A 24,936-nucleotide genomic window follows, 5' to 3' on the forward strand; every position below is an offset into this window, starting at 1 on the left:
TAAGGAGAATTTGGGACAATTTATCACTATTTTATTTTCAAAATGAGCACTCTAAAAAGGCTGCAGGGGTGGTTTCAGCCCCAGAAGTGGCAGAAAAGCAATTTAAAGAGAATTTGGGACAATTTCTCACTATTTTATTTTTATTTAAGGAGAATTTGGGACAATTCCCCACTTTTTTTTAAATTCTGAGTAAATCCTGTGGCAACATGAGCACTCCAAAAATGCTAAAGGAGTGGTTTCAGCCCCAAAAGTAACAGAAAAGGAATTTAAAGAGAATTTATGACAATTTATCACTATTTTATTTTCAAAATGAGCACTCTAAAAAGGCTGCAGGGGTGGTTTCACTCCAAGCAGTGACAGAAAAGGAATTTAAGGAGAATTTGGGACAATTTATCACTATTTTTTTTTCATTTAAGGAGAATTTGGGACAAATCGCCACTTTTTTTTTAATCTGTGAGTAAATCATATGGATTCTCCCCCTTTCCATTTTTGAGGGCCTCAATTTCCATCCAAACTCGTAGAAATTAAAAAGAAATAACAACAAGAGTGAGTTTTTCTGGTGTTTTATTTCCTTTTTTTTCACACTGTGCCACTCGAGTGCTCATTTTTCCATGAGATTTACTCAAATTAAAAAAAAAAAGTGGAGAATTGTCCCAAATTCTCCTTAAATAAAATAAAATAGTGATAAATTGTCCCAAATTCTCCTTAGATTCCTTCTAGGACCGAAACCACTTCTGCTTTTTGGAGTTCTCATTTTGCTCTCTGGAAAACACTTGAGGAAAAACCCTCGTGGTTCTTTTACAATATTAAATATTATAAATATTTAAATATTCCATGGTTCTGAGGAAAAAAAAATTAAGTTTTTCACCTCCCTACAGGCGGCTTTGGTAAAATCTTACAGCGGACTGACCTCACAGCCACCTAATGGTTTTAAAAATATTTTTAAGTGCTTTTTTTCGCAGCCAATTCCCTGAATCCGCTCCCACCCACCCACCTTGTCCGCCGTGCTGGGCGCCGGCTTCAGCTTCCCTTTGGCCATCAGCATCGCGTTAATCTTCGCCGCCACCGCCGCGGCCGCATCCAGCGCCCCCGAGGGCGCCGCGGAGCTCTCGGACCCGGCCACGGCGGCGCCGCCATCGCCGCCCCCACCGGGGAACGGCCGCCCGGGCAGCGGCGCGGTAGCGGGGAGGAGGAAACTCGGAGCAGGGCCGGGCTGATCCCACTTGCTGCGGCGCCTGGAAAAGAGAGGAGGAAGGTGAGACGCTGCTCTGAGGGGCGGCGGGACCGCCCGAGCCGCCGCGGCCGCGCCTCACCCGCCCGCGGCCCCCGCGTCCCGCTGCGCTCCGCCGCCCGCCGACATGGCCGCCGCGGCTGCCGGCCGTCACTTCCGGTCCGCGCCGCCGCCGCTTCCGGCCGTTGCCATGGCGACGGCGCCGTCGCTTCCGGTTGTTGCCACGGGGCGCCGCCGAAAAATCACCGAATTTAACCCGTTCCCCGCCTGAAAAACACGGGAAAAGTTTAATAAAGGAGACGAGGAGACAAAGATAATAAGGCGAAGGTTGTTATGGCTGAGTGCGTGTTGGGATTTAGCTAAAAACACACTTCCGGGATACCCTTTAAATACTTCTATTAGTTTGTTACATATTCAAAACTAGTGTCCCTTTAAATATTCCTTCTGTTATATTAGCTTGTTATATATTCATAAATGGTTATCCCTCTAAATACTTCTATTATATTAGCTTGTTACATGTTCATAACAATTATGCCTCTAAATACTTCTTTATTATATTAGCTTGTTATATATTCATAATGATTATCCCTTTAAATACTTCTGTTATATTAGTTTGTTATATACTCATAAACGGTTATTCCATTAAATACTTCTATTATATTAGTTTGTTACGTATTCAAAAGGATTGTCCCTTTAAATACTTCTATTATAGTAGCTTATTACATATTCATAAATGGTTAACCCTCTAAATACTTCTATTATATTAGTTTCTTACATATTCATAAACGATTATCCCTCTAAATACTTCTATTATATTAGTTTGTTATAAATTCATAAATGATTACCCCTCTAAATACTTCTATTATATTAGTTTGTTACATCTAAATAGTTATCCCTCTAAATACTTATTCTAGCTTGTTACATATTCATAAATGATTATTCCTTTAAATACTTCTTCTATTATATTAGTTTGTTATATATTTATAAATTATTATTCCTTTAAATACTTATATTAGTTTGCTACATATTAACAAATGGTTATCCTTCTAAATACTTATTCTAGTTTGTTACATATTCATAAATGATTATTCCTTTAAATATTTCTTCTATTATATTAGCTTGTTATATATTCATAACAATTGTCCCTTTAAATAATTCTATTATATTAGCTTGTTACATATTCATAAATGATTATTCATTTAAATACTTCTTCTATTATATTAGTTTGTTATATATTCATAAATGATTATTCCTCTGAATACTTCTATTATAGTAACTTGTTATATATACATAAATGGTTATCCTTCTAAATACTTTAATATATTAGTCTGTTATATATTCATAAGTTATTATTCCTTTAAATATTTCTTCTATTATATTAGTTGACTACATATTAATAAAGTTATCCTTCGAAATACTTATTCTAGCTTGTTACATATTCATAAATCATTATTCCTTTAAATATTTATTCTATTAGCTTGTTATATATTCATAATGATTATCCCTTTAAATACTTGTTGCATTAGTTTGCTACATATTAATAAACAATTATCCCTCTAAATACTTCTATTATATTAGCTTGTTACATATTCATAAATGGTTATCCCATTAAATACTTCTTCTATTATGTTAGCTTGTTACATATTGGTGAAAAATGCAGATTTTATTATTGGCTTTTCGCAAATTTAAAATGAGTATGATATGTGTAATGTGAGAAAGTTATGCTGTGTTAATTCTCTTTAGTGTGTTAAATCTAATTTTAGGTTCCAACATAATGTTTAAATACAGACTATGTATGTGGGGGAAATGTTTTTTATTTTAGGAATGAGATGCTTCGAGGAACACCTAAATCTTCTAAAGAAAAGGAATTTATGGATTTCTTATCAGAAAAAGCTAATTTCTTCATGCCTTGCTGAATAGTAGCCTTGGGAATTAAAGGAAACAATTGACAAACAGACAAAATTCTTATTTTAAATAAAATATATGCATAACCATGAAGGATATTTTAATATATTGGCTTTTTTCACACTTATGTTCATTGGGTGTTACCCCATCCAAGCAGGCATTTTAACACCAATTTTTATCAGCTATTTCCCTATAATTAACAACAGAAATAAAAACCGTATCCTTGTGAAAAACGCCAATTGCGTGGTTTTTCAAATTTTTGAAAGTTTAATAATAATAAAATGGTTATAAAAATAATAATACAATTAGAGTAATCAAGTTTAGAGTTAGGGCAATTACGAAACAATAAAAAGCAAAGAATTAGAAACTAAGTCACAAAAAGCATGACTTGTGAACAAAGAAATAACCTTAAAAACAACAACCTGTTATATATTCATAGATTCTTCATGGTTATGCATACATTTTATTTAAAATAAGAATTTTGTCTGCTGGATGTCAACTGTTTCCTTTAATTTCCATGGCGTCTTCAAGTTGAGCAAGGCCTGAAGAAATTAGCTTCTTATGATAAGAAATCGATAAATTCCTTTTCTTTGGAAGGTTTAGGTGTTCCTCGAAGCGAGTATTTAATTCCTAAAAAAAACCAAACAAAACTCCCCCCACATACATTTTAACATTACGTTGGAACTTAAAACTAGATTTAACACGCTACTTAAGAGAATTAATACAGCACAGCTTTCTAACATGACACATGTAATATTCATTGTTATACTTACGAAAAGCCAATCATAAAACATGCATTTTTCACAAGGACCAAAGCTGAAATTAGGAAAAAAAAACCATTTATCATTCCCTCAGAGCCCAGAACATTCCACAAGGCCCGCAGCGCTCACGGCAGGGGCGGCGGCTGCGCATGCGCGGCGCTTTGGCGCCAAGCGAGGCCGAGCCCCGCCCCGCGAAGTTTGCGCACGGCCCCTCGGCCGAGCCCGCTGAGGGCGAGGGCGGGAAAGGCGCCCTGAGGGTGAGGCCGGCATTTACCTTCCTTTATCTCGCTTCTCCTCACATTCCCCTCCAGTTTTTCCTCCCTTATCTCTCAACTCAGTTAACTTCTGAGTTTTGTCGCCCGCAGCCCTCGTGGAAGGGGCGGTAGCTGCGCATGGGCGCGCGCCAAGCGAGGCCGAGCCCCGCCCCCTCGGCTTTTGCGCACGGCCCCTCAGCGGCGCGCGCTGAGGGCGAGGGCGGGAAAAGCGCCCTGAGGGTGAGGGCGACGTTTACCTTCCTTCATCTCCTTTCCTTTATCTCGCTTCTCCTCACATTCTCCTCCAGTGTTTCCTCCCTTATCTTTCACGCACACCTCACGGTTTTTGTCGCCCGCCGCCCTGCGTCGCGTCTTCGCGCTTTCCTCCTCCGCTTGCCTCAGTTTCCCCTTGAGGAAGCAGGTGATGGATTCTGCGCTGAGGGGGGTGGGGGATGATGCCGTGTGTGGAGGATCGGTGAGGGGAGCTCGGTGCCCTCGGTGATCCGCACTTCGTTTCTAACTTGGGAAAGGTGTTTTCCTCAGGCGTGGGTGCGTTTGATATTCCTGATGTGAAAAATGCAGATTTTATGATCGGCTTTTCGCAAGCATTACAATGACTATTATATGTGTAATAGTTGTGGTGTATTAATTCTCTTAAGTAATGTGTTAAATGTAATTTTAGATTCCAACGTAATGTTAAAATAAGAGACTATGTGGGCGGAGTTTTTTTTTTTTTTTAGGATGAGATACTCGCTTGGAGGAACACCTAAATCTTCCAAAGGAGAGTGTTTTTCATATTTTATGATTGGCTTTTTTGCAGATATTACAATTAATATTATAGGTGTAATGTTAGAAAATGATGCTGTATTAATTCTCTTAAGTAGCGCAATAAATAGAATTTTAGGTTACAACATAATGTTCAAATAGAGACTATGTATGTGGGCAGAGTTTTTTTTTTTTTAGGATGAGATACTCGCTGCGAGGAACACCTAAATCTTCGAAAGGAGAATGGGAAAAGTACAGATTTTATGATTGGCTTTTTGCAAATATTACGATGAACATGATATGTGTGATGTTAGAAAATTACGCTGTATTGATTATCTTAAGTAGTGTGTTAAATATAGTTTTAAGTTCCAACATAATGTTAAAATAGAGACTATGTATGTGGTGGGAGTTTTTTTTAGGAATGAGATACTGGCTTTGAGGAACACCTAAATCCAAAGAAAAGGAATTTATGGCTCCTTATCAGAAGAAACAAATTCCTTCAGGCCTTGCTCAGACTCAAAGGGGATTAAAGGAAACAGCTGACATACAACAGAGGGAGTTCTTATTTTAAATAGAATATATGCATAACCATGAAGGATATATGAACATGCAACAGGCTGTTGTTTTTAAGGTTATTCCTTTTTTCACAAAGGATGCTTTTCATGACTTAATGTCTGAGAGCATCTGGACATCCCTAATTCTTTGCTTTTTATTGTTCTGTAATTATCCTAACTCTAAACTTGATTACTCTAATTGTGCTACTATTTTTTATAACCGTTTTATTATTATTAAACTTTTAAAAATTTGAAAAACCAAGTGATTGGCATTCTTCACGCAGAGTTGGGGGAAAGGCTTTTGTGGAGTCAGGGTGGTGAGGGTTCTGTTTGTCCCATACTCATTTAAATTACAGAAGAAAACAAATCTGGAGGTGTTTGAAATGTGGGGAGCCTTTTCATGAGGTCCTTTAAAAATCCCATAGGTTGACGAGAGCTGTCTTTAGAGGTTCATATTTCATAAAAATACAGATATAAAAGTGCTGATTATTGCATCCTGTAGCCTCAGGGGAGGCCTGTGCTGCTGTGAAAACCAAGGATGTGACGCTGGGGATGATCAGAGGAGCTGAACTGCTCTGTTTCCTGAAAAACACAGGTTTGTTTGAGCTGGCAGGAGGTGTTTGTAAATCCAGGGAATGCCCTTTTTTATTTTTTCCTTATCCAGGTGCTAATGCAGGTGTTTTGTTGACAGGCACGGGAGTCTCTGCAGGATGGCAACTGCTCAGAAGCAAAGGAGTTCGGTGGTACGGTTTTGTTTTTTGTGTATTTCAGCACAATCGTGGGGGAAAATGAGGGAATTTTAGCTGGACCAGTGCACCCAGGTGCTCTGTGGTATTTTTTAATGTGAAAATAGCAGGTTAATTCAGTCTTTTAATTACGAATGAAGAACAGATAGCAAAAAAAAATTATTTAGAAATGACATGAACTTTGTTGTCGTAGAAACTGTGTCCTACAAATACTGTAACACCAAGTGTAAGGAACGTGCTTAGCTTTATAAATCATACAATTGCATTGGTTTCTTGCTGGGATTTCCAGAGTGCAGTTGTATTTCCCAAGAAAATAGCCACGGAGCAGCAATCCCTGATGCTGGTGAAGAGGCTCCTGGCAGTGGCAGTGTCCTGCATCACATACCTGAGGGGAATCTTCCCTGAGAGTGCCTATGGAACCAGATACATGGATGGTAAGGGGCTGTTTCCATGAAAATCTGCAAATAAACTGGGTTTTTTTGTTGTTTTTAAAGCCACTTGGTCTTTTTAATGAATGGATGCCATTTCGGTGCTTGTAAAGGAAATTTCACTTATGAATTAATTAAATTTTTTAAATATTTTGTTAATAATTCTGGTATTATCGTTGCTGCTAACTCAGCATTAACACTATGCTCACGCTTGTCAATTGTCAAAATATTAATTTTAGTCTGTGAAAAATGAATATTTTGTGATTGGCTTTTTGCAAATATCATAATAAATATTATATGTGTAATGTTACAAAGTTATGCTGTATTAATTCTCTTAATTAGTGTGTTAAATCTAGTTTTAAGTTCCGACATAATGTTAAAATAGAAACTATGTACGTAAAAAGAGGGGCTTTTTTTAAGAATAAAATACTTCAAAAAACACCTAAATCTTCCAAAGGAGAAGAATTTATGGCTTCTTATCAGAAAAGCTAATTTCTTCAAGCCTTACTCAAAGACACCATAAAAATTAATGGAAATGGTTAACATACAACAAACAAAGTTTCTTATTTTAATTAAATATACATAGCCATGAGAATATATAAATATACAACAAGTATATTATTTTAGGAGTAATTCCTTTATTGACAAAGGATGCTTGTCATGACTATATATATATATTATTTTAAAAGTATATATAATATAAAATATTATATATAAACTATAATACAAAATATTATTTTAAGAGTAATTCCTTTGTTCGAAGTATGCTTTTCCTGACTATATATATAGTATTTTAAGAGTATATATAATGTAAAATATTATATATCAAGTGTAATATAAAATACTATTTTAAGAGTAATTCCTTTGTTCACAAAGTATGCTTTTTCATAACTTAATGTCCAAGAACACCCAAACATCCATAATTCTTTGCTTTTTATTGTCTTATAATACTCCTAGCTCTAATATTACTGTAATTGTATTACTATTTTTACAACCATTTTATTATTATTAAAATTTAAAAATTGAAAAACCAAGTCATTAACTTTTCTCACAAGTCTCTTCTTGATATGTACTTTTAGGCAATGAACTTTTCGTTGTACTTTGTCCTAAGTAAATGTGTGTGTGTTTTTGTTAGGTTTTTTTGGGTGTTTGTTTTTTTTTTTTTGGTGGTGTTTTTTGTTGGGTTTTTTTTGTTGTTTGTTTGTTTATTTGTGGTTGTTTTGGGTTTTTTTGAGACGTCTGTGTCAAAATTCTGCGGGAAGACAAAACCTGTCCTGGCTCTACCCAGCTGGTGAAATGGTAGGTTGATTCCAGCACACAGGTAACGCTTCCTCAGCACGTGAGTGCTCAAAGGTTCCTGGTTTTATTTCCACTAAAAGGCAAAAATTTCCCTCCTACATTTGTTTCCCAGATGCAACATTGATGTTTCCACAAAGGTTTTCAGCTCAGGGCTTAGCAGAGCACAAATCTCTTTTTGAAAAGTGAATATATTTTATATTTACTAAATAAATAATAAATATCTAACACTACATATTTGTATATTTCATTTTTCTGGGTGCTCAAGAGTGCACAGAAGTACAAAAGTCTAACCAGTAATTCCTCTTTTTTTTCCCCTCTTTTTTTTCCCCTCTTTTTTTTCCCCTCTTTTTTTTCCCCCTCTTTTTTTTCCCCCTCTTTTTTTTCCCCCTCTTTTTTTTCCCCCTCTTTTTTTTCCCCCTCTTTTTTTTCCCCCTCTTTTTTTGCCCCTCTTTTTTTGCCCCTCTTTTTTTCCCCCTAATGAATACATATGTTGGGAAATGCTTGAAGCATTGCAATATGTTTTTACTGATAAATGATTTACCTACAGATTATATTTTAATTATTCTTTCAAGAGGTTGAGGTGATTTGACGTTACAAGGAGAATCATTGCTTGTATAACTGCTAATAAGAGAATGATGGAATCAGTGTTATTTATTGCTCTAATACATTAAGAATAAACACAAGAGTTTCATTTTTTTGGTGCTATTTGATTTAATGAGAAACGAGTGAAAATTAGCAGTAGATGGCAAATATAATTTGGTTTTTGCAGGTTGTTAGGATGCTACGATGCCTTGCAGAAGAAATACGTAAGTCCTCCAGTCCCATTTCAGTCATGTTGAAATGTTTGTTTATCTGCCAGTGCAGTTGTAGGGCTGCTCAGGGAGTAGCTGAGCTCTCTCAGCTGCAGTGTGGGATGCACAGGCATTTCTGCATCAAATTCTTGGAAGCAGCAGCACAGAAAGATCTGGGGGTGTTTTTTTCTGCAGCTGAATCCTCTCCTCCACAAAATAGGAGTGAAGAGGAAGATTCTCTTCCAACAGGCTTTAGTTGCCTGTGTTGGATTCCAGAGCTAGAGACAAAACAGCGCAAATGGGCAATTAAATATATTTAATGTTCTTTTTTTGTTTTTTTTTTTCCCCTCTGTTTGTGTTCCTGCCAGCTGAGACAGATTGTCCTAGCAGTGAGTATCTCTGAAAGGCAGGGACATGTTTTTAGGGGACATTTTTTGAGGGATGTGCAGTTCTCATTCCGATTCCTCTATTTTCTTTAAAAATGCAGGTCTATACCCAGACAGAAGATCCTCAGGTAAATCTGCATGAATATCTCACTGATGATAATATGGATATAGTGAAATTTGTGTACCAGCAGGAATATTTAAATAAAAAAAGGGCATTTTGAAATACCAGGTGCAAAAATGACTGAAGTCAGTGGGATTTACGATGTGTGAAATTCCATTTGAGTGTTCTCAGTCTGTGCAAAAAACCAAAATGTCATTGCAGAGTGAGATCCTGACTCTGCCTAACAATTTTATGGGGCTTTTGTGGAAAACACAAAACCCACTGGGTGTCACCACATCTATTCCACGTGTGAAACATTTTCATAGCGATTGAAACCGGAATATTTTGTGCTAAAAACTTCAGCTGATTTTCAAAATACTTCATCGTGGTGATTCCTGGAAAAGAATCATCATTATTATTATGCTTTAAAGAGTTTTTTATGTTTTTACTGTGAATTGTTAGAGGATTAGGAGCCTGTATTCGGCACGTGGGAGTTGGGCTGTGGTTATTTCCTTTAAAGGTTAATGGATTACTGAGCAGAGCTGCAGCAGGAATGTTTAGGATTAATAATTAGTTTAGTCATTACTGGCTTTGTTTGCAGACAGTCACAGAGTGTTACCACTTCAAGTTCAAGTACACCCACGATGGGCCACTCCTGGATTTTGGCAGGTACAGCCCCTGGGACTGTTCCACGTCCCTTGGACACACCTGAATGTCACAGCTCTGCATTTGATCTGTTTGCTTTTTAAATTCTGCATCTTGAGACTAATTTTATCAACATACACTCCTGGCTTAGCTGTACTAAAATACAACTGATCATTTTGATAATGCTCATATTTTAATATCCACTCAGAAGATGATGCTCAATGTTAGTCTGATACTCTGTGAGGATACTTGAGATGTTTTATGTGTAGGGAGTGAAGCTTCACATCAGATTACTTCACATCAGTATCTGAAGATACTGAATGTTACATGGAATTCCTCATTTAGCAGAAATAAGAGAAAATACAGCAAAAACACAATAGAAATGTAAATTGTGATACACAGCTCGGTCATGGTGGAATTCCCATTGCTGAGGTGAGGACACAGGGCACCCCTGGCCTTTTAAGCACTGTGTGGTAGGATAGAGCAGTTGGTGCCAGGTGCTGATCCTGGCACCAGGATTAATTTAATGGATTTACCTCCAGATTGTGTTTTTAATTATTCTTTCAAGAGGTTGGGGTAAACCCTCCTGGCGTCCCTGGCTCAGGGTTTGATCTCCCAAAGAGATCAGCCAACAAGCAGGGGTAGGAATTGCAGTGTTCAGTCTCAGGCAACAAACAGGATGCTTCTCACCTTCGTAATTGTTAACAAACACTTTGGAAACGTGGATCAGACAGAATGTGAGTGCTGTGTGTGTTTTTAGCAAGGACAGGAAGTCAGACTCCACCATCAGCTGTGCAGACACCAAGAAGGCCAGCATCCTCCTCATCCGCAAGATCTACATCCTGATGCAGAACCTCAGCCCCCTGCCCAGCGACGTCTGCCTCACCATGAAACTGCTCTACTACGATGAGGGTACGCTGCCCTGCCCCCTGGTTTGTTCAGCTCTGCAGAGCAGTCCAAAGGAGTGTTTAATGAATAATCCTTGTGGCTGTTCAGGGAGGTTAGTTCACCTGTGGCTGTTTCCCAGGACAGAGGGATGTGATCTCCCTGCAGGAGCACAATCCTGGCACTGACGTGGTTGAGTTTGGCTGGGTGCCGGAGCTCACCTTTCCATGTGGTGGAAAAATTCCTCTTCTAACTTGTGCTTGTAAAAAAAAAGGCTTAGAAGTTTTCTGGTGTTCAGTCTCAAGGCAGTTTATTGCAAGTTATCTAAAAGATTTTCTCCTTGGGCTGCTGTGGTTTGCTCACAGCTCAGGCAGAGGCACACACACACCCTGACATCCTCTCTGACCCCGACTGCTTCTTCTCTCCCCACCCAGGGCTGCTGCTCTCTTTTATATGGTACATTACGTGTTACATGTTTATAGTTTTTTCCCAATGCCTATTACCTATATTAAATGGTGCTTTTCTATCTTTTATATGGTACATTACATGTTACATGTTTACAGTTTTCCCCAATGCCTATTACCTATATTAAATGGTGCTTTTCTATCTTTTATATGGTACATTACATGTTACATGTTTACAGTTTTCCCCAATGCCTATTACCTATATTAAATGGTGCTTTTCCACTCTAAACCAATCTGAGTGCCAACATCACCAAGAACATGGAGGTGAGGAAGGAGAGAGATTTGAGCCTGTCCTATTCTCCCTCTATCTTAAAACTACTGACCCCCATGTACAAAACCAAAACCACCCTGTACAGCACTCAAAAATTCTTTACTTTGTGACTACTTCTACTATAATACCTAAATTTTGTGAGTTCTTCTTCTTCCTGCAAGGTTGGTAAATTATTCATGGTTCAAACCCAAAATCACAGCTGCTTCCAGCTGCCTGCCAGGGTCTCAAATGCTTCTGACCTGGGCCCGGAACCTCCAAAAATGTCTGAGGGACATTTTGAGTTCCCACAGCTGGGTTTTAAAACATTTGGAGTTTCCCAGAGTGTGTCAGAATTTCCCAGCCTGGTTTGATGACTGTCCAAATACCTGGCTCTGCTTTCTGAGTGTGTTCCTGCCTTACAATGACAAATCAGAGCTTCTATTTTTTATATCTACAACCTCTTCTAGAGAGCTTTAACAGGGCTTTAATAGAGACTTTAAAGAGACTGAATATTGATTACTCCCCTCCCCACACACAGGTTTGTTCGTGTTTTTTTTTTGCAGTAACTCTATTTAAAGGGGAAAAGAGTTAAAATGAGTTTTTAAGGACATATTTCACTCTAACACATTTAATTTCTCTGTAGTTACACCCCCTGATTACCAACCTCCAGGGTTCAAGGAGGCCAAGGACGAGGGGCTGCTGTTCAAGGAGGAGCCCATGTACCTGAACGTGGGGGAAGTGCCAACACCTTTTCACCTGCTGAAGCTGAAAATCACAACTGAGAAACAGCGCATGGAGAATGTTGATAAGAGCATCCTAAAGCAGGGGGAGACTGCTGAGCCTCTGCAGGTGGCAAAAGAAGAGAGCCAGGACATGGATGTAAGAGCACAGAATTTGTTTTGGGTAGCTTTTTGAATTTTTTGGTGGTGTGGCATCTAGAAAAAGCCCATTATTATTTCACTGTGTGTAAGCCATAACCCCTTTGTATTCAGGACAATGTGTCTTTAATCCATTTTTTCCTTAATTTTACTGCTCCAGTTTGCAGCCTGTTCAAGCAGGGTGAGCAGCAGAGGGACACTGGTGGAACCTCACAGTCCCGTGTCACAATCACTTATTTCAGTTTATTCCACCACAAATCCATCTAATTATTGTGTCCTCAATCATCTCAGTAGAAACCTTCTTCCTTGTGTGTCTGCTGTAAGTGACAGACTTGTTCCTTAATCTAGGAGGATCCTGGCTTGGATAACGAAGTGGAAGATAAGAATAATGTGAATATTTCAGAAGCTCAAGGTAATATTTGTGTATATAATTCAATATTATATTTTGTAATGTATATTTGTGTATATTATATATTTTTGGTAATATATATTTGTATATATATTTCCATATTATATTTTTATTTTATGATATGTTTTATTATAATTTTATATTATCTATTATATTATTCAAGCCCTCGGTTTTCTATATTCAAATATCTATTATTTCCTTCACATATATGACTGTGCCTTTGTTTTCTATCACAGCTTCATTCTGTGAAGCCCTTGGTTAGCAAATTTAAACACATTAAAACATCATTAACATATTTTCATGTTACTGTTCAAAATTCTGATCTTCTGTTCCATTTTATCAGATAAGCTAAATGGAATGGGGTTTATATTTAGAAATAAATTTTATTTGCTGCTCTGGCCACCTGTGCCAGGGCCTCCCATCCTCACAGGGAATAAATCTTTCCCAATATCTGTCAGGACAAAGCCATTCCTGTCCCTCCAAAGCCCCTCTCCAGCTCTCCTGGAGCTCCTTTAGGTGCTGGAAGGAGCTCTGAGCTCTCCTTGGGGCCTTTTCTTCTGCAGGCTGAGCACCCCCAACCCTCTCATCCTTTCCTCCTAGAGGAACTTTAATAAATACAAGTCCTAACAAAGTATTTTTGTTAGTATGAATCACACAGCAATGAATTTCCTCAAGTGTTTTTCCTAACGCTGTCAATAAAATCTGACAGCAAATAACTCCTCCAGCCCTGGGAACTCCCCACTGCTGGCTTTTCATCAGAGCAACAAAAAATGTGAACCCAAAGTGTCTCCAGCACAAAACATGAGACACTCCAAGGGATCCATGAGGCCCTCGGGGATCTCAGGAGTTTCCTTTTCAGATTTTAGATAAAACAGAGGACGGTTTGTGTTCACATTTCCCTTCAGGCCCCTGAAGACTGAACTTTGCTGCCAAACAAACTGAAGAAGGAATTGCTGCTTGTTGATCTTCTCCTCTTGGAGAGGCTGGATAGAAGCACCCAGACAATCTGGAACCCATTTGCTGTACAGAAAGCATTTCAAATGTTGGGTTTGGGTTTTTTTTTCTGGTGCAGCTTTGCCAAACCATCTGCCATTTCCATGCTGTTCAAAAAATAATGGTGGAAATGTGTAGGAAACAACACACGTAGATGAGAACTTTTGTCTTGACAATGCTGGTAGGCTGCAGAACTGGAATAACCACATGAAGGTGTGTCTGATTCTTCTAAAAAAATAATAAAAGTTCCAAAACCATGCGGAAATGCATAAAATTTCTTGCCCTAGGGAGTTGGCAAGTGTTTTATTTACAGGGAAACCCATCTGTCAGCGTGGAATTCTTTTGTTGTTTCCACAGTCACACATTCACCGTTCCACACGTCTGTCTATCCTAGAAGAGCAGCATGAATTAGGAACAGCCAAAAACTACCAGGAACTGCTAAAAACCCCCTGAGAACCTGTTCTGCAGCTGCAGGCAGTGCTGGGGGCTCTGCAGCTGGAATTGCTGCTGGCCCAGGGTGGCTTTTCCCTGTCCTGCAGCTCCTGAGGCTCCAGGTTGAGTCCAATCCCTCCAGCAGGGCAGTGAGGGAGGGAGCTGGGGGTCAAACCCTCTTCATGGATCCTGTGTGTGAGCTGGAGCTCGGGTAGGAAGTGGCTGACTTCAATAAATTAAAGTTTGATGGAGTTAAGGATGAGAACTGCAGTCTACAACCTGTTGTAAAGTGTTCGCCGGGGCAGAGCTGGTGTTAACACCTTTATTTGTTTTGTTATTAACACTTTATTTAACTCTCCAATGTTTCCTTCTTTCAGAAAAGAATTCAGCTGATGAAGAGGAAGCTGGAGGGCTCCAGACTCCCTTCAATGTTTCCAATCCTCAGGTAGGAACTTTGCCCTGTCATCTTCAGCTTTCACTGGAGCTCCTTCCCTCCTCTGAATAACCTTAAAGCCTTATTTCCCCCAGTCACTATTTCAGCAACAAAATTCCTTTACATTTCACTTCCTGGTGTTTTCCAGAACCATTCTAAAGCACTGACAAAAGGCTGTTCCTCTGGAATAACAGCTCTCAAAACAAACCAGATGCTGTGACTGTTCCTGAGTGAAAAGGGGAATGGAATTTCCATGTTAATAAACTGCCTGATGGGAATTCCACTGCTCATTCTGACAAACCAAAGCTTGTTGAAAAGTTGATTCAAACTTAAAAAATTCAAGTTGGTAACTCAGGTTATATCCCCTGCATGTAGAAATCGGTGGGATTTATACATGGAGGGCTGCTTCACACAGGTCTTTAATAAAGATTTCTTAAAACATAATAGCTGTAGGTGAGTGATTTTCTGTGTAAAACCAGCACATGCACACCCAGCTGTAAAAGCTGTGATTTCCATGGCTTATCACCATTTAAAAACCCCAACATTTCAGTTTTGAACAGCGAATTCCCCAGCATTGAGCCCTGCTGTGCTCTCCAGTGTGTATTTTTTGCAAAATCTATTTTCTGATTCCAGGTTGATCATTTGACCCGTAAAACATCTGAGCTGATTGTGTCAGAGAGCAGGACAAGAAGTGGGAAGATATTCCAAAGCTGCATTGTTAGTATCAGTTTTTCTTTAGTTCTCATAATTTCTGTTCCAAACAGTGAATAAAACTCAGAGCTTGAATGCATTTGCTATTGACAGAATGAAATTCTCATCACTCCCTAAATTCCCATTCAATTCAACACTGCCAAAAAGAATTCTGTCCCAAATGGAAGCTGACTCGATGCAGGTAACAAAATTCCTTAGTTTTAGATGATATTTAGCCAAATTTCCTGCAGGTTTGATCCATCAGCCAGGGGAGCTGGTGCCAGCAGAGATGCCCAGAACTCACCCAGTGCTTCTTTGTGCTTCTACTTGGGAAACACTGGGCCAAAATTAAAACCTCACCTTTGTGACTCCTTCGTTCCTAGAAAAATCCCTTTTTATTTGTTTAACCAGGTCAGTCTGGCAGGCAGTGCTGCTTGTGGGGACCCAAATCCTTCCCACCTGGCACAGCTGGAGCAGAGGTTGTGTCCAGGCTGGAATTTGGGCCCCGTGTCTGTGCTGCTCCTTGGCATCTGCAGCTCTGGGAGGTTTTGGGGGGCTTTTGCCACGTGTTGGGAATGCTGAGTGAGGACAAACCCTTCCCTAAAACCTGTGGGGATGAATTTCTGTCGGGAAATAGCATCCAGATGTTCCTGCAGGCGCTGCACATCTGGGCAGGGACTGGCTGTGTCCCCCCTCTGTCCTGGCCCCAGGAGCTGCTGGAATTCCGGGTGTAATTCCGGGTGTAATTCCATCTGTTGGTTTTCCTTGGCAGGTGCACCAGGCTGAGCTCTCCTCCAGCCAGGAGGTGCTGCCCAAAAGGAGGAAGCTCAGCGAGCCCAAGGAACAGATTTAGTTGCCCAAAAGGAGGAAGCCCAAGGAACAGTTTCAGTTGCCCAAAAAGAGGAATCTCAACAAGCCCAAGGAACAGTTTTAGTTGCCCAAAAGGAGGAAGCTCAAGGAACAATTTCAGTTGCCCAAAAGGAGGAAGCTCAGCAATCCCAAGGAACAGTTTTAGTTGCCCAAAAGGAGGAAGCTCAAGGAACAATTTCAGTTGCCCAAAAAGAGGAATCTCAACAAGCCCAAGGAACAGTTTTAGTTGCCCAAAAGGAGGAAGCTCAAGGAACAATTTCAGTTGCCCAAAAGGAGGAAGCTCAGCGAGCCCAAGGAACACTTTTAGTTGCCCATCTCCTCCTGTCCCAAGTTCTCCACTCCTGTTTGTTTTTCCACAACTCTGTTGGGTTTGAAGGATCTGTTCTGCTCATGGCAATGTGTTTGAAGGAAGGAAAACGTCCAAAAGCCCAGCTGAAGGAGTCCAAACTCACTTTCTACAAGGGCCATCAGGCAGGATCAGAAATCCTTGGATTTTTGGGGGTTTGTTGGGTTGGCTGCAGGTCCTGATGGTGCTGGAGGAAATCCATCCCCCCAGCACAAGGTTTCACCAGTGCCTCTGGTTCTGAGCTGCCTGCCCCAAAACCTCTCCAGTTTTGGGGTGATTTCCAGAGGGCTGGGCTGTGTTACAGTTTGCAGGTTACAGTTTTTGCTTTTCCTACGGGGACAGTTGGAGGAGGAGTTGGATGCTTTGCATGTTTTCCACTCTCAGGTGAAGAACAAACCCTCTTCGTGCCTTAAATTCCAGCCTCCGTGCCGGGAGGAGCCGCGTGTTCCGAGGTGTCCCCGGAACGATTCGCGGCACGGGTGGGACGGGCCCGTTCCCACCGGGGACAGCGGAACGTTGCGCGACGGGTTTGGCTTGGAAATGAACAAAATCCGTTCGTCACCGGGCTCTGTTACACGGCGTTCGGTTTGGGCGGCAGCGTGCCGCGGTACCGGGACGGGGAGAGGACGGGAGCGGGATGGGGAGATGGGAACGGGGCACGGGACTGGAGCGGGAACGGGACACGGGACAGGACGGGAACGGGACACGGGATGGGACATGGGACAGGACGGGAACGGGATGGGGAGATGGGAACGGGACACGGGACAGGACGGGAACGGGACACGGGATGGGGAGATGGGAACGGGACACGGGACAGGACGGGAACGGGATGGGGAGATGGGAACGGGACACGGGACGGGACGGGAACGGGAATGGGACACAGGACGGGACTAGAGCGGGAATGGGACACAGGACGGGACTAGAGCGGGAATGGGATACGGGACAGGACGGGAGCGGGATGGGGAGACGGGAACGGAGCAGGAACGGGACATGGGACAGGACGGGAACGGGACGGGAACGGGATGGGGAGATGGGAACGGGACACGGGACGGGACTAGAGCGGGACACGGGATGGGACACGGGACGGGACTGGAGCGGGAACGGGACACAGGACAGGACGGGAACGGGATGGGGAGACGGGAACGGAGCAGGAACGGGACTGGGAGTGGGATGGGACATGGGACAGGACCGGGAGTGGGATGGGACTGGAGCGGGAACGGGACAGGACCGGGAGTGGGATGGGACACGGGACAAGACGGGAATTAAAGGGGACGAGTGGGAAAGGGACGGGACACGGGACAGGACGGGAACGGGATGGGACCAGCCAGAAAGGGACACGGGACACGGGACAGGACCGGGAGGGGGATGGGACCAGCGGGAAAGGGACGGGACAGGAACGGGACAAGGGACAGGGCGGAAAAACGGAATTGGAATTGGACTCGGAATGGGACACGGGACTGCAGCCGGGGACAGGAACGGGACACGGGACAGGACAAGGAACGGGACTAGAACCGGAACCGGACACGGAACGGGACAAGACCCGGAACCGGACAAGACCCGGAACGGGAGCGCGACACGACACGCGGGCGGGGGCGGGGCCACGCGCTGACTGGCAGGCGGCAGTCCCGCCCCCCGGCCCATGCCGGCCGCGCTCATTGGCTGCTCCGCGCGGCGCGGGCTGCCATTGGCCGGGGCGCGGCGGGGGCGGGGCCCGGAAGCGGCGGCGGCGGCGCGGGGCTTTTCCTGCCCGCGGCCGCGGAGCCGAGCGCGGCGGGCGGAGCCGCGGGGCACCGGGCGGAGCCGCGGTGAGCCCGGGCTGCCTTGGCGGCCCCCAGGGCTCGGGGGCAGCGGGGCGAGGCTGCACCCGCGGGCCGGGAGGGTGGGGTGCACCGGGCCGGCACCGGCACCGGCACCGGCACCGGGAGGGGTGGGATGGAGCCCCGGGGGTGAGGCAGAACCGGGCCGGGGTTTGGAGGCGGAGCGGGGGTCGCTGCCGGTGGGACGGGACCGTCCCGGGCCGCTGGCGGGGGTGCGGGACCCGGCCGTGCGGCCTCACGGGCTCTTCCCCGAGGGGTAATTGAAAATTGTTTTAAAATTGAGAAATGGAGGCATTTGTAGCGCGGTGTGGTTCGAGGTGATGGGCCAAAAAACGCTCCACAAGCTGGGAGTGCCGCCGTGGGGAGGGGGAGAGGGAAACCCTGGGGTAGGAGGGGTGAGAGCCCCCGGATTTGGGTCTGGGGGATTTGGGTTTGGTTTGGTTTGGGTCTGGGGGATTTGGTTTGGGTCAGGTTTGGGTTTGGATTTGGGGGATTGGGTTTAGGTCTGGGGGCTGGGGTTTGGGTCTGGTTTGGGTCTGGGGGCTCGGGTTTGGGTCAGGTTTGGGTTTGGATTTGGGGGACAAATGGTTTGGGGCTGGGGCTGGGGGTGTGGGTTCGTTTGGGTTTGGGGCTCAGGTTTGGGTCTGGGGGTTGGGGTTTGGGTCTGGTTTGGGTCTGGGGCTGGGGGTTTGGGTCTGGTTTGGGTTTGGGTTGAGTTTGGGTTTGGGGCTCTGGTTTGGGTCTGGGGGTAGGGTTTGGGGCCTGGGGCTCTGGTTTGGCTCAGGTTTGGGTCTGGGGGTCTGGTTTGGATCTGGTCTGGGGGCTGGGGTTTGGGTCTGGGGTTTGGGTTGGGTTTGGGGCTCTGGTGTGGATCTGGGGGCTCAGGTTTGGCTCAGGTTTGGTTCTGGGGGCTGGGGTTTGGCTCTGGGGCTCAGGTTTGGCTCTGGCTGACTCTGGGGGCTCGGGGTTGGGTTGGGTTTGGGGCTCAGGTTTGGGTTTGGGGGCTCAGGTTTGGGTTTGGGAGCTGGGGTTTGGCTCTGGGGCTCAGGTTTCGCTCAGGTTCGGCTCTGGCTGCCTCTGGGGCTCAGGTTTGGCTCAGGTTTGGCTTGGGTTGGCTCTGGGGGCTCAGGTTTGGGTTTGGGGCTCTGGCTGACTCTGGGGGCTCGGGGTTGGGTTGGGTTTGGGGCTCAGGTTTGGGTTTGGGGGCTCAGGTTCGGCTCAGGTTCGGCTCTGGGGCTCAGGTTTGGCTCAGGTTTGGCTAAGGTTGGGCTCAGGCTCGGCTCTGGCTGCCTCTGGGGCTCAGGTTTGGCTCAGGTTTGGCTCTGGGGCTCAGGTTTGGCTCAGGTTTGGCTCAGGTTTGGCTCAGGTTCGGCTCAGGTTTGGCTCAGGTTTGGCTCAGGTTGGGCTCAGGCTCGGCTCTGGCTGCCTCTGGGGCTCAGGTTTGGTCAGGTCTGGCTCAGGCTCAGGTCTGGCTCAGGTCTGGCTCAGGTCTGGCTCAGGTCTGGCTCAGGTCTGGCTCTGGCTGCCTCTGGGGCTCAGGTTTGGCTCTGGGGCTCAGGTTTGGCTCAGGTTGGGCTCAGGTCTGGCTCAGGTCTGGCTCAGGTTTGGCTCTGGCTGCCTCTGGGGCTCAGTTCTGGCTCAGGTCTGGCTCAGGTCTGGCTCAGGTCTGGCTCAGGTCTGGCTCAGGTCTGGCTCAGGTCTGGCCCAGGTCTGGCCCAGGTCTGGCTCAGGTCTGGCTCTGGCTGCCTCTGGGGCTCAGGTTTGGCTCAGGTCTGGCTCAGGTCTGGCTCAGGTTTGGCTCAGGTCTGGCTCAGGTCTGGCTCTGGCTGCCTCTGGGGCTCAGGTTTGGCTCAGGTTTGGCTCAGGTCTGGCTCTGGCTCGGCTCTGGGGCTCAGGTTTGGCTCAGGTTTGGCTCAGGTTTGGCTCAGGCTCGGCTCTGGGGCTCAGGTTTGGCTCAGGTCTGGCTCTGGCTGCCTCTGGGGCTCAGCACCGTGCCCCTGGCCCAGATGACGACGCTGACGCACCGGGGCCGGCGGGCCGAGGGCCGCGGCGCCGACAGGAGGCCGGAGGAGGAGGAGGAGGAGGAGGCCGGGGAGCCCGGCCAGGAGCAGCCCGAGGACTCCAAGGACATGCGGCTCACCCTGATGGAGGAGGTGCTGCTCCTGGGGCTGAAGGACAAGGAGGTGAGGCGGGTTCTCAGAACTCGGACGGGATCTGCTCGGGGCTCGGCCCGAGAACCTGCTCGGGGTCCAGGGTGGGCTGGGGGCTCCGGGTTCAGAGTGAGGGGCTGGGGGCTCCGGGTTCAGAGTGAGGGGCTGGGGGCTCCGAGTTCAGAGTGAGGGGCTGGGGGCTCCAAATTCAGAGTGAGGGGCTGGGGGCTCTGAGTTCAGAGTGTTGGGCTGGGGGCTCTGAGATCAGAGTGAGGGGCTGGGGGCTCTGAGATCAGAGTGAGGGGCTGGGGGCTCTGAGATCAGAGTGAGGGGCTGGGGGCTCTGAGATCAGAGTGAGGGGCTGGGGGCTCCGAGTTCAGAGTGAGGGGCTGGGGGCTCCGAGTTCAGAGTGAGGGGCTGGGGGCTCTGAGATCAGAGTGAGGGGCTGGGGGCTCTGAGATCAGAGTGAGGGGCTGGGGGCTCTGAGATCAGAGTGAGGGGCTGGGGGCTCCGAGTTCAGAGTGAGGGGCTGGGGGCTCCGAGTTCAGAGTGAGGGGCTGGGGGCTCTGAGTTCAGAGTGATGGGGGCTCTGGGTTCAGAGTGAGGGGCTGGGGGCTCGAGTTCAGAGTGATGGGCTGGGGGCTCTGGGTTCAGAGTGAGGGGCTGGGGGCTCTGAGTTCAGAGTGAGGGGCTGGGGGCTCCAAATTCAGAGTGAGGGGCTGGGGGCTCCGGGTTCAGAGTGAGGGGCTGGGGGCTCTGAGTTCAGAGTGAGGGGCTGGGGGCTCTGAGATCAGAGTGAGGGGCTGGGGGCTCTGAGTTCAGAGTGATGGGCTGGGGGCTCTGAGATCAGAGTGAGGGGCTGGGGGCTCCAAATTCAGAGTGATGGGCTGGGGGCTCCAAATTCAGAGTGATGGGCTGGGGGCTCCGAGTTCAGAGTGAGGGGCTGGGGGCACAGAGTGATGGGCTGGGGGCTCCGAGTTCAGAGTGAGGGGGGCTCTGAGTTCAGAGTGAGGGGCTGGGGGCTCTGAGTTCAGAGTGAGGGGCTGGGGGCTCTGAGTTCAGAGTGAGGGGCTGGGGGCACCAAATTCAGAGTGAGGGGCTGGGGGCTCTGAGTTCAGAGTGATGGGCTGGGGGCTCTGAGTTCAGAGTGATGGGCTGGGGGCACCAAATTCAGAGTGAGGGGCTGGGGGCTCTGAGTTCAGAGTGAGGGGCTGGGGGCTCTGAGTTCAGAGTGAGGGGCTGGGGGCTCTGAGATCAGAGTGAGGGGCTGGGGGCACCAAATTCAGAGTGAGGGGCTGGGGGCTCTGAGATCAGAGTGAGGGGCTGGGGACTCCAAATTCAGAGTGAGGGGCTGGGGGCACAGAACTCACAGAATTCCCAGAATGATGGGTTGGGGTCAGAAAATTCCCAGAATGATGGGTTGGGGTCACAGAATGTTGGGTTGGGGTCAGAAAATTCCCAGATTTCACACATTGATGTGTTGGGGTCAGAAAATTCCCAGAATGATGGGTTGGGGTCAGAGAATTCCCAGAATGATGGGTTGGGGTCACAGAGTGATGGGTTGGGGGCACTGAATTCCCAAAGTGATGGGTTGGGGTTACAGAATTCCCAGAATTCCCATAATGATGAGTTGAGGTCACAGAATTTACAGAATAATGGGTTTGGGTCTCAGAATTCCCAGAATTCTGGGTTGGGGTCTCAGAATTCCCAGAATTCTGGCTTGGGGTCACAGAATTCCCAGAATTCTGGGCTGGGGGCACAGTGTTCACAGAATTAATTCCCAGAATTCTGGGTTGGGGGCACAGAATTCCCGGAATTTAACACGCTGTTAAAGAACTTCCTCACATAACTTTCCCTCAGCAACCTCTTGTTTTGCGTTCCTTCGTAGGGGCGGAGAAATTAATTTCCTTGTAATTGATCCAGTGTCTTTGGAGAGGTGACACATTCACCCTCCAATCCGCCGTCACCTTTGGAAAAGCTCAAAATAAGCTTTTTACAAGTGAAAATCAGAAAACAAACATCCCTTTTTTTTTTTTTATTCCACCTTACAAACAGCAACTCCCATTTTCCTCCCGCGTGGCTCCAGAGCCGAGGCGGAGGTTGTTTTTCCCGTGGCTGGAAGGAGTTTCGGGTGGTTTATGGAAGGGTGAGCGTCCCCCTCTGCACCCCAAAGCTGCAGCTGGCACGGGGGGCACGCCGGGCACTGCCCTGGTGCTGAAAAATCCCCCTGGGAAAAGCAGAGGGAAGGGGCAGAGTGAGCTGGGCTGAGATTCGAGGGTCTCAAATTCAGGCAAAAAAAAAATAAATAAAAATAGAAATAGAGGATTTCCAGGCAGGCAGAAGAGCTGGAGAAAAATGTCAATAATGATCTTTCAGGGTGGGACTGGCAGTGCTGGCAGCTCCTCCTGTGGGCCTGCCACCCTGCAGGAAGTGGAGCGTGCTCCAGCAGAATTGATTTGTGGTTGCTCAGTGCTGGGAACTCCTTTTGTCAGCTCTGCTCGGAGCTGGCCCTCTGCCTCGGTTTCCCCCCGTCTTCTGCCTCAGCTCGGGGGAAATCTTGGCCTGGGAGGGTGCTGAGGATAATTCCGTGGTTGTCACATCCCTGGGAGTGTCCTGGGATGGGTTGGATGAACTTTGGAGCATCCTGGTGTGGTGGATCCATCACAAGGAATGAGAACGTTTGACCTTTCCAACCCAAACCATTCCAAAACTCAAATCTGCCATTCCTGAGGAATGGAAAATCTTTGTCTGGGAGGGTGCTGAGGGTTATTCCATGGCTGTCACATCTCTGGGAGCGTCCCAGGATGGGTTGGATGAACTTTGGAGCACCCTGGTGTGGTGGAACCTCTCCTTGCCATCACAAGGAATGAGAACGTTTGACCTTTCCAACCCAAACCATTCCAAAATTCCAAAATCTGCCATTCCTGAGGAGTGGAAAATCTTGGCCTGGGAGGGTGCTGAGGATAATTCCGTGGTTGTCCCATCCCTGGGAGTGTCCTGGGATGGGTTGGATGAACTTTGGAGCATCCTGGTGTGGTGGATCCATCACAAGGAATGAGAACGTTTGACCTTTCCAACCCAAACCATTCCAAAACTCAAATCTGCCATTCCTGAGGAATGGAAAATCTTGGCCTGGGAGGGTGCTGAGGATAATTCCGTGGTTGTCCCATCCCTGGGAGTGTCCCAGGATGGGTTGGATGAACTTTGGAGCATCCTGGTGTGGTGGAACCTCTCCTTGCCATCACAAGGAATGAGAACGTTTGACCTTTCCAACCCAAACCATTCCAAAATTCCAAAATCTGCCATTCCTGAGGAGTGGAAAATCTTTGTCTGGGAGGGTGCTGAGGGTTATTCCATGGCTGTCCCATCCCTGGGAGTGTCCCGGGATGGGTTGGATGAACTTTGGAGCATCCTGGTGTGGTGGATCCATCACAAGGAATGAGAACGTTTGACCTTTCCAACCCAAACCATTCCAAAACTCCAAAATTTTCCAGCTGCTGGAATTATTCCCCGATTTTCCAACTGGAATTATTCCACCATTTTCCAGTTGGAATTATGGTTTTCCAGCCGGAATTTCATGATTTTCCAGCTGGAATTTCATGTTTTTCCAGCTGGAATTATTCCATGATTTTCCAGCTGGAATTATTCCATGATTTTCCAGCTGGAATTAGGATTTTCCACCTGGAATTTCATGATTTTCCAGCTGGAATTTAATGATTTTCCAGCTGGAATTTCATGATTTCCAGCTGGAATTTCATGGTTTTCCAGCTGGAATCATGATTTTCCAGCTGGAATTATTCCCCCATTTTCCAGCTGGAATTATTCCACCATTTCCCTGTTGGAATTTCATGATTTTCCAGCTGGAATTATTATTCCACCATTTTCCAGCTGGAATTATTCCATTATTTTCCTGTTGGAATTTAATGATTTTCCAGCTGGAATTTAATGATTTTCCAGCTGGAATTTAATGATTTTCCAGCTGGAATTTAATGATTTTCCAGCTGGAATTATTCCATTATTTTCCAGCTGGAATTTAATGATTTTCCAGCTGGAATTTCTTGATTTTCCAGCTGGAATTTAATGTTTTTCCAGCTGGAATTATTCCACCATTTTCCAGCTGGAATTATTCCATTATTTTCCAGCTGGAATTTAATGATTTTCCAGCTGGAATTTCATTGTTTTTCCAGCTGGAATTTCATTATTTTCCAGCTGGAATTTCATGATTTTCCAGCTGGAATTTAATGATTTTCCAGCTGGAATTTCATTATTTTCCAGCTGGAATTCTTCCACCACTTTCAGCCAGCAGGAACCTGGCAGGGCCCAACAAATACAGGAAATAAAAAACCCTTTTCACTCTTTTATTTCTTTTTTTCCCCCTTCTCCATCCTGTCCTTCCACATTCCTGTGGCCGCCCGGCCTTGAGCTGAGCTCTGATTTTGTTTATTTTTTTTCAC

General features: G+C 45.6%; 3 protein-coding genes across 29 annotated transcripts in view; 2 read left to right on the plus strand and 1 right to left on the minus strand.

The window, feature by feature from the left end:
- The window catches only part of KHDC4 (KH domain containing 4, pre-mRNA splicing factor), a 16,615-nt gene extending 15,153 nt beyond the window's left edge, over positions 1-1,462 (minus strand). For 5 of the 10 annotated variants that reach the window (XR_014950063.1, XR_014950061.1, XM_085560592.1 and 2 more), the window contains exons 1-2: positions 1,314-1,461; positions 995-1,235 (exon numbers count right to left, since the gene is read on the minus strand). Coding sequence is in view for 6 of the 10 variants with exons in the window: in XM_085560592.1 (XP_085416718.1) it covers positions 995-1,235; positions 1,314-1,360 (288 nt within the window). In the remaining 4 variants the exon portion in view is untranslated. Of the gene's footprint in view, positions 1-994; positions 1,236-1,313 lie in introns of all 10 variants that reach the window. The other 5 variants (XR_014950062.1, XR_013341324.2, XM_085560593.1 and 2 more) reach the window with 2 other exon arrangements.
- HORMAD1 (HORMA domain containing 1) lies at positions 1,419-17,080 on the plus strand. Of its 12 annotated transcripts, XR_014950067.1 has the most exons (16): positions 1,419-1,558; positions 5,973-6,065; positions 6,162-6,213; positions 6,506-6,650; positions 7,880-7,943; positions 8,713-8,749; positions 9,103-9,123; positions 9,222-9,248; positions 9,822-9,889; positions 10,626-10,777; positions 12,108-12,343; positions 12,691-12,754; positions 14,554-14,621; positions 15,243-15,326; positions 15,414-15,501; positions 16,072-16,148. XR_014950067.1 is itself a non-coding variant. In XM_085560613.1 (15 exons), the coding sequence occupies exons 3-15, from the start codon at positions 6,181-6,183 to the stop codon at positions 16,150-16,152; spliced, it is 1,080 nt and encodes a 359-aa protein (XP_085416739.1). In that variant the 5' UTR covers positions 1,419-1,558; positions 5,973-6,065; positions 6,162-6,180; the 3' UTR covers positions 16,153-17,080. The 12 variants fall into 12 exon arrangements, 10 of the variants coding, with proteins under 10 accessions (XP_085416739.1, XP_085416746.1, XP_085416748.1 ...); XR_014950068.1 differs by lacking the exons at positions 15,414-15,501; positions 16,072-16,148 and adding an exon at positions 13,657-14,387 and having other exon boundaries at positions 15,243-15,280; XM_085560613.1 differs by lacking the exon at positions 15,414-15,501 and having other exon boundaries at positions 16,072-17,080.
- GOLPH3L (golgi phosphoprotein 3 like) overlaps positions 16,988-24,936 on the plus strand; it is a 16,078-nt gene continuing 8,129 nt past the window's right edge. For 2 of the 7 annotated variants that reach the window (XM_085560611.1, XM_085560612.1), the window contains exons 1-2: positions 16,988-17,122; positions 20,339-20,515. In XM_085560611.1, coding sequence (XP_085416737.1) covers positions 20,339-20,515 — 177 coding nt within the window. In that variant the 5' untranslated portion in view covers positions 16,988-17,122. Of the gene's footprint in view, positions 17,123-18,221; positions 18,321-18,442; positions 19,574-19,842; positions 20,069-20,279; positions 20,516-24,936 lie in introns of those variants that run through there. The other 5 variants (XM_085560608.1, XM_085560607.1, XM_021532155.4 and 2 more) reach the window with 5 other exon arrangements.

The sequence above is a fragment of the Lonchura striata genome, chromosome 25 (assembly GCF_050655825.1).
Source record: "Lonchura striata isolate lonStrDom1 chromosome 25, ASM5065582v1, whole genome shotgun sequence".
Taxonomy (NCBI): domain Eukaryota; kingdom Metazoa; phylum Chordata; class Aves; order Passeriformes; family Estrildidae; genus Lonchura; species Lonchura striata.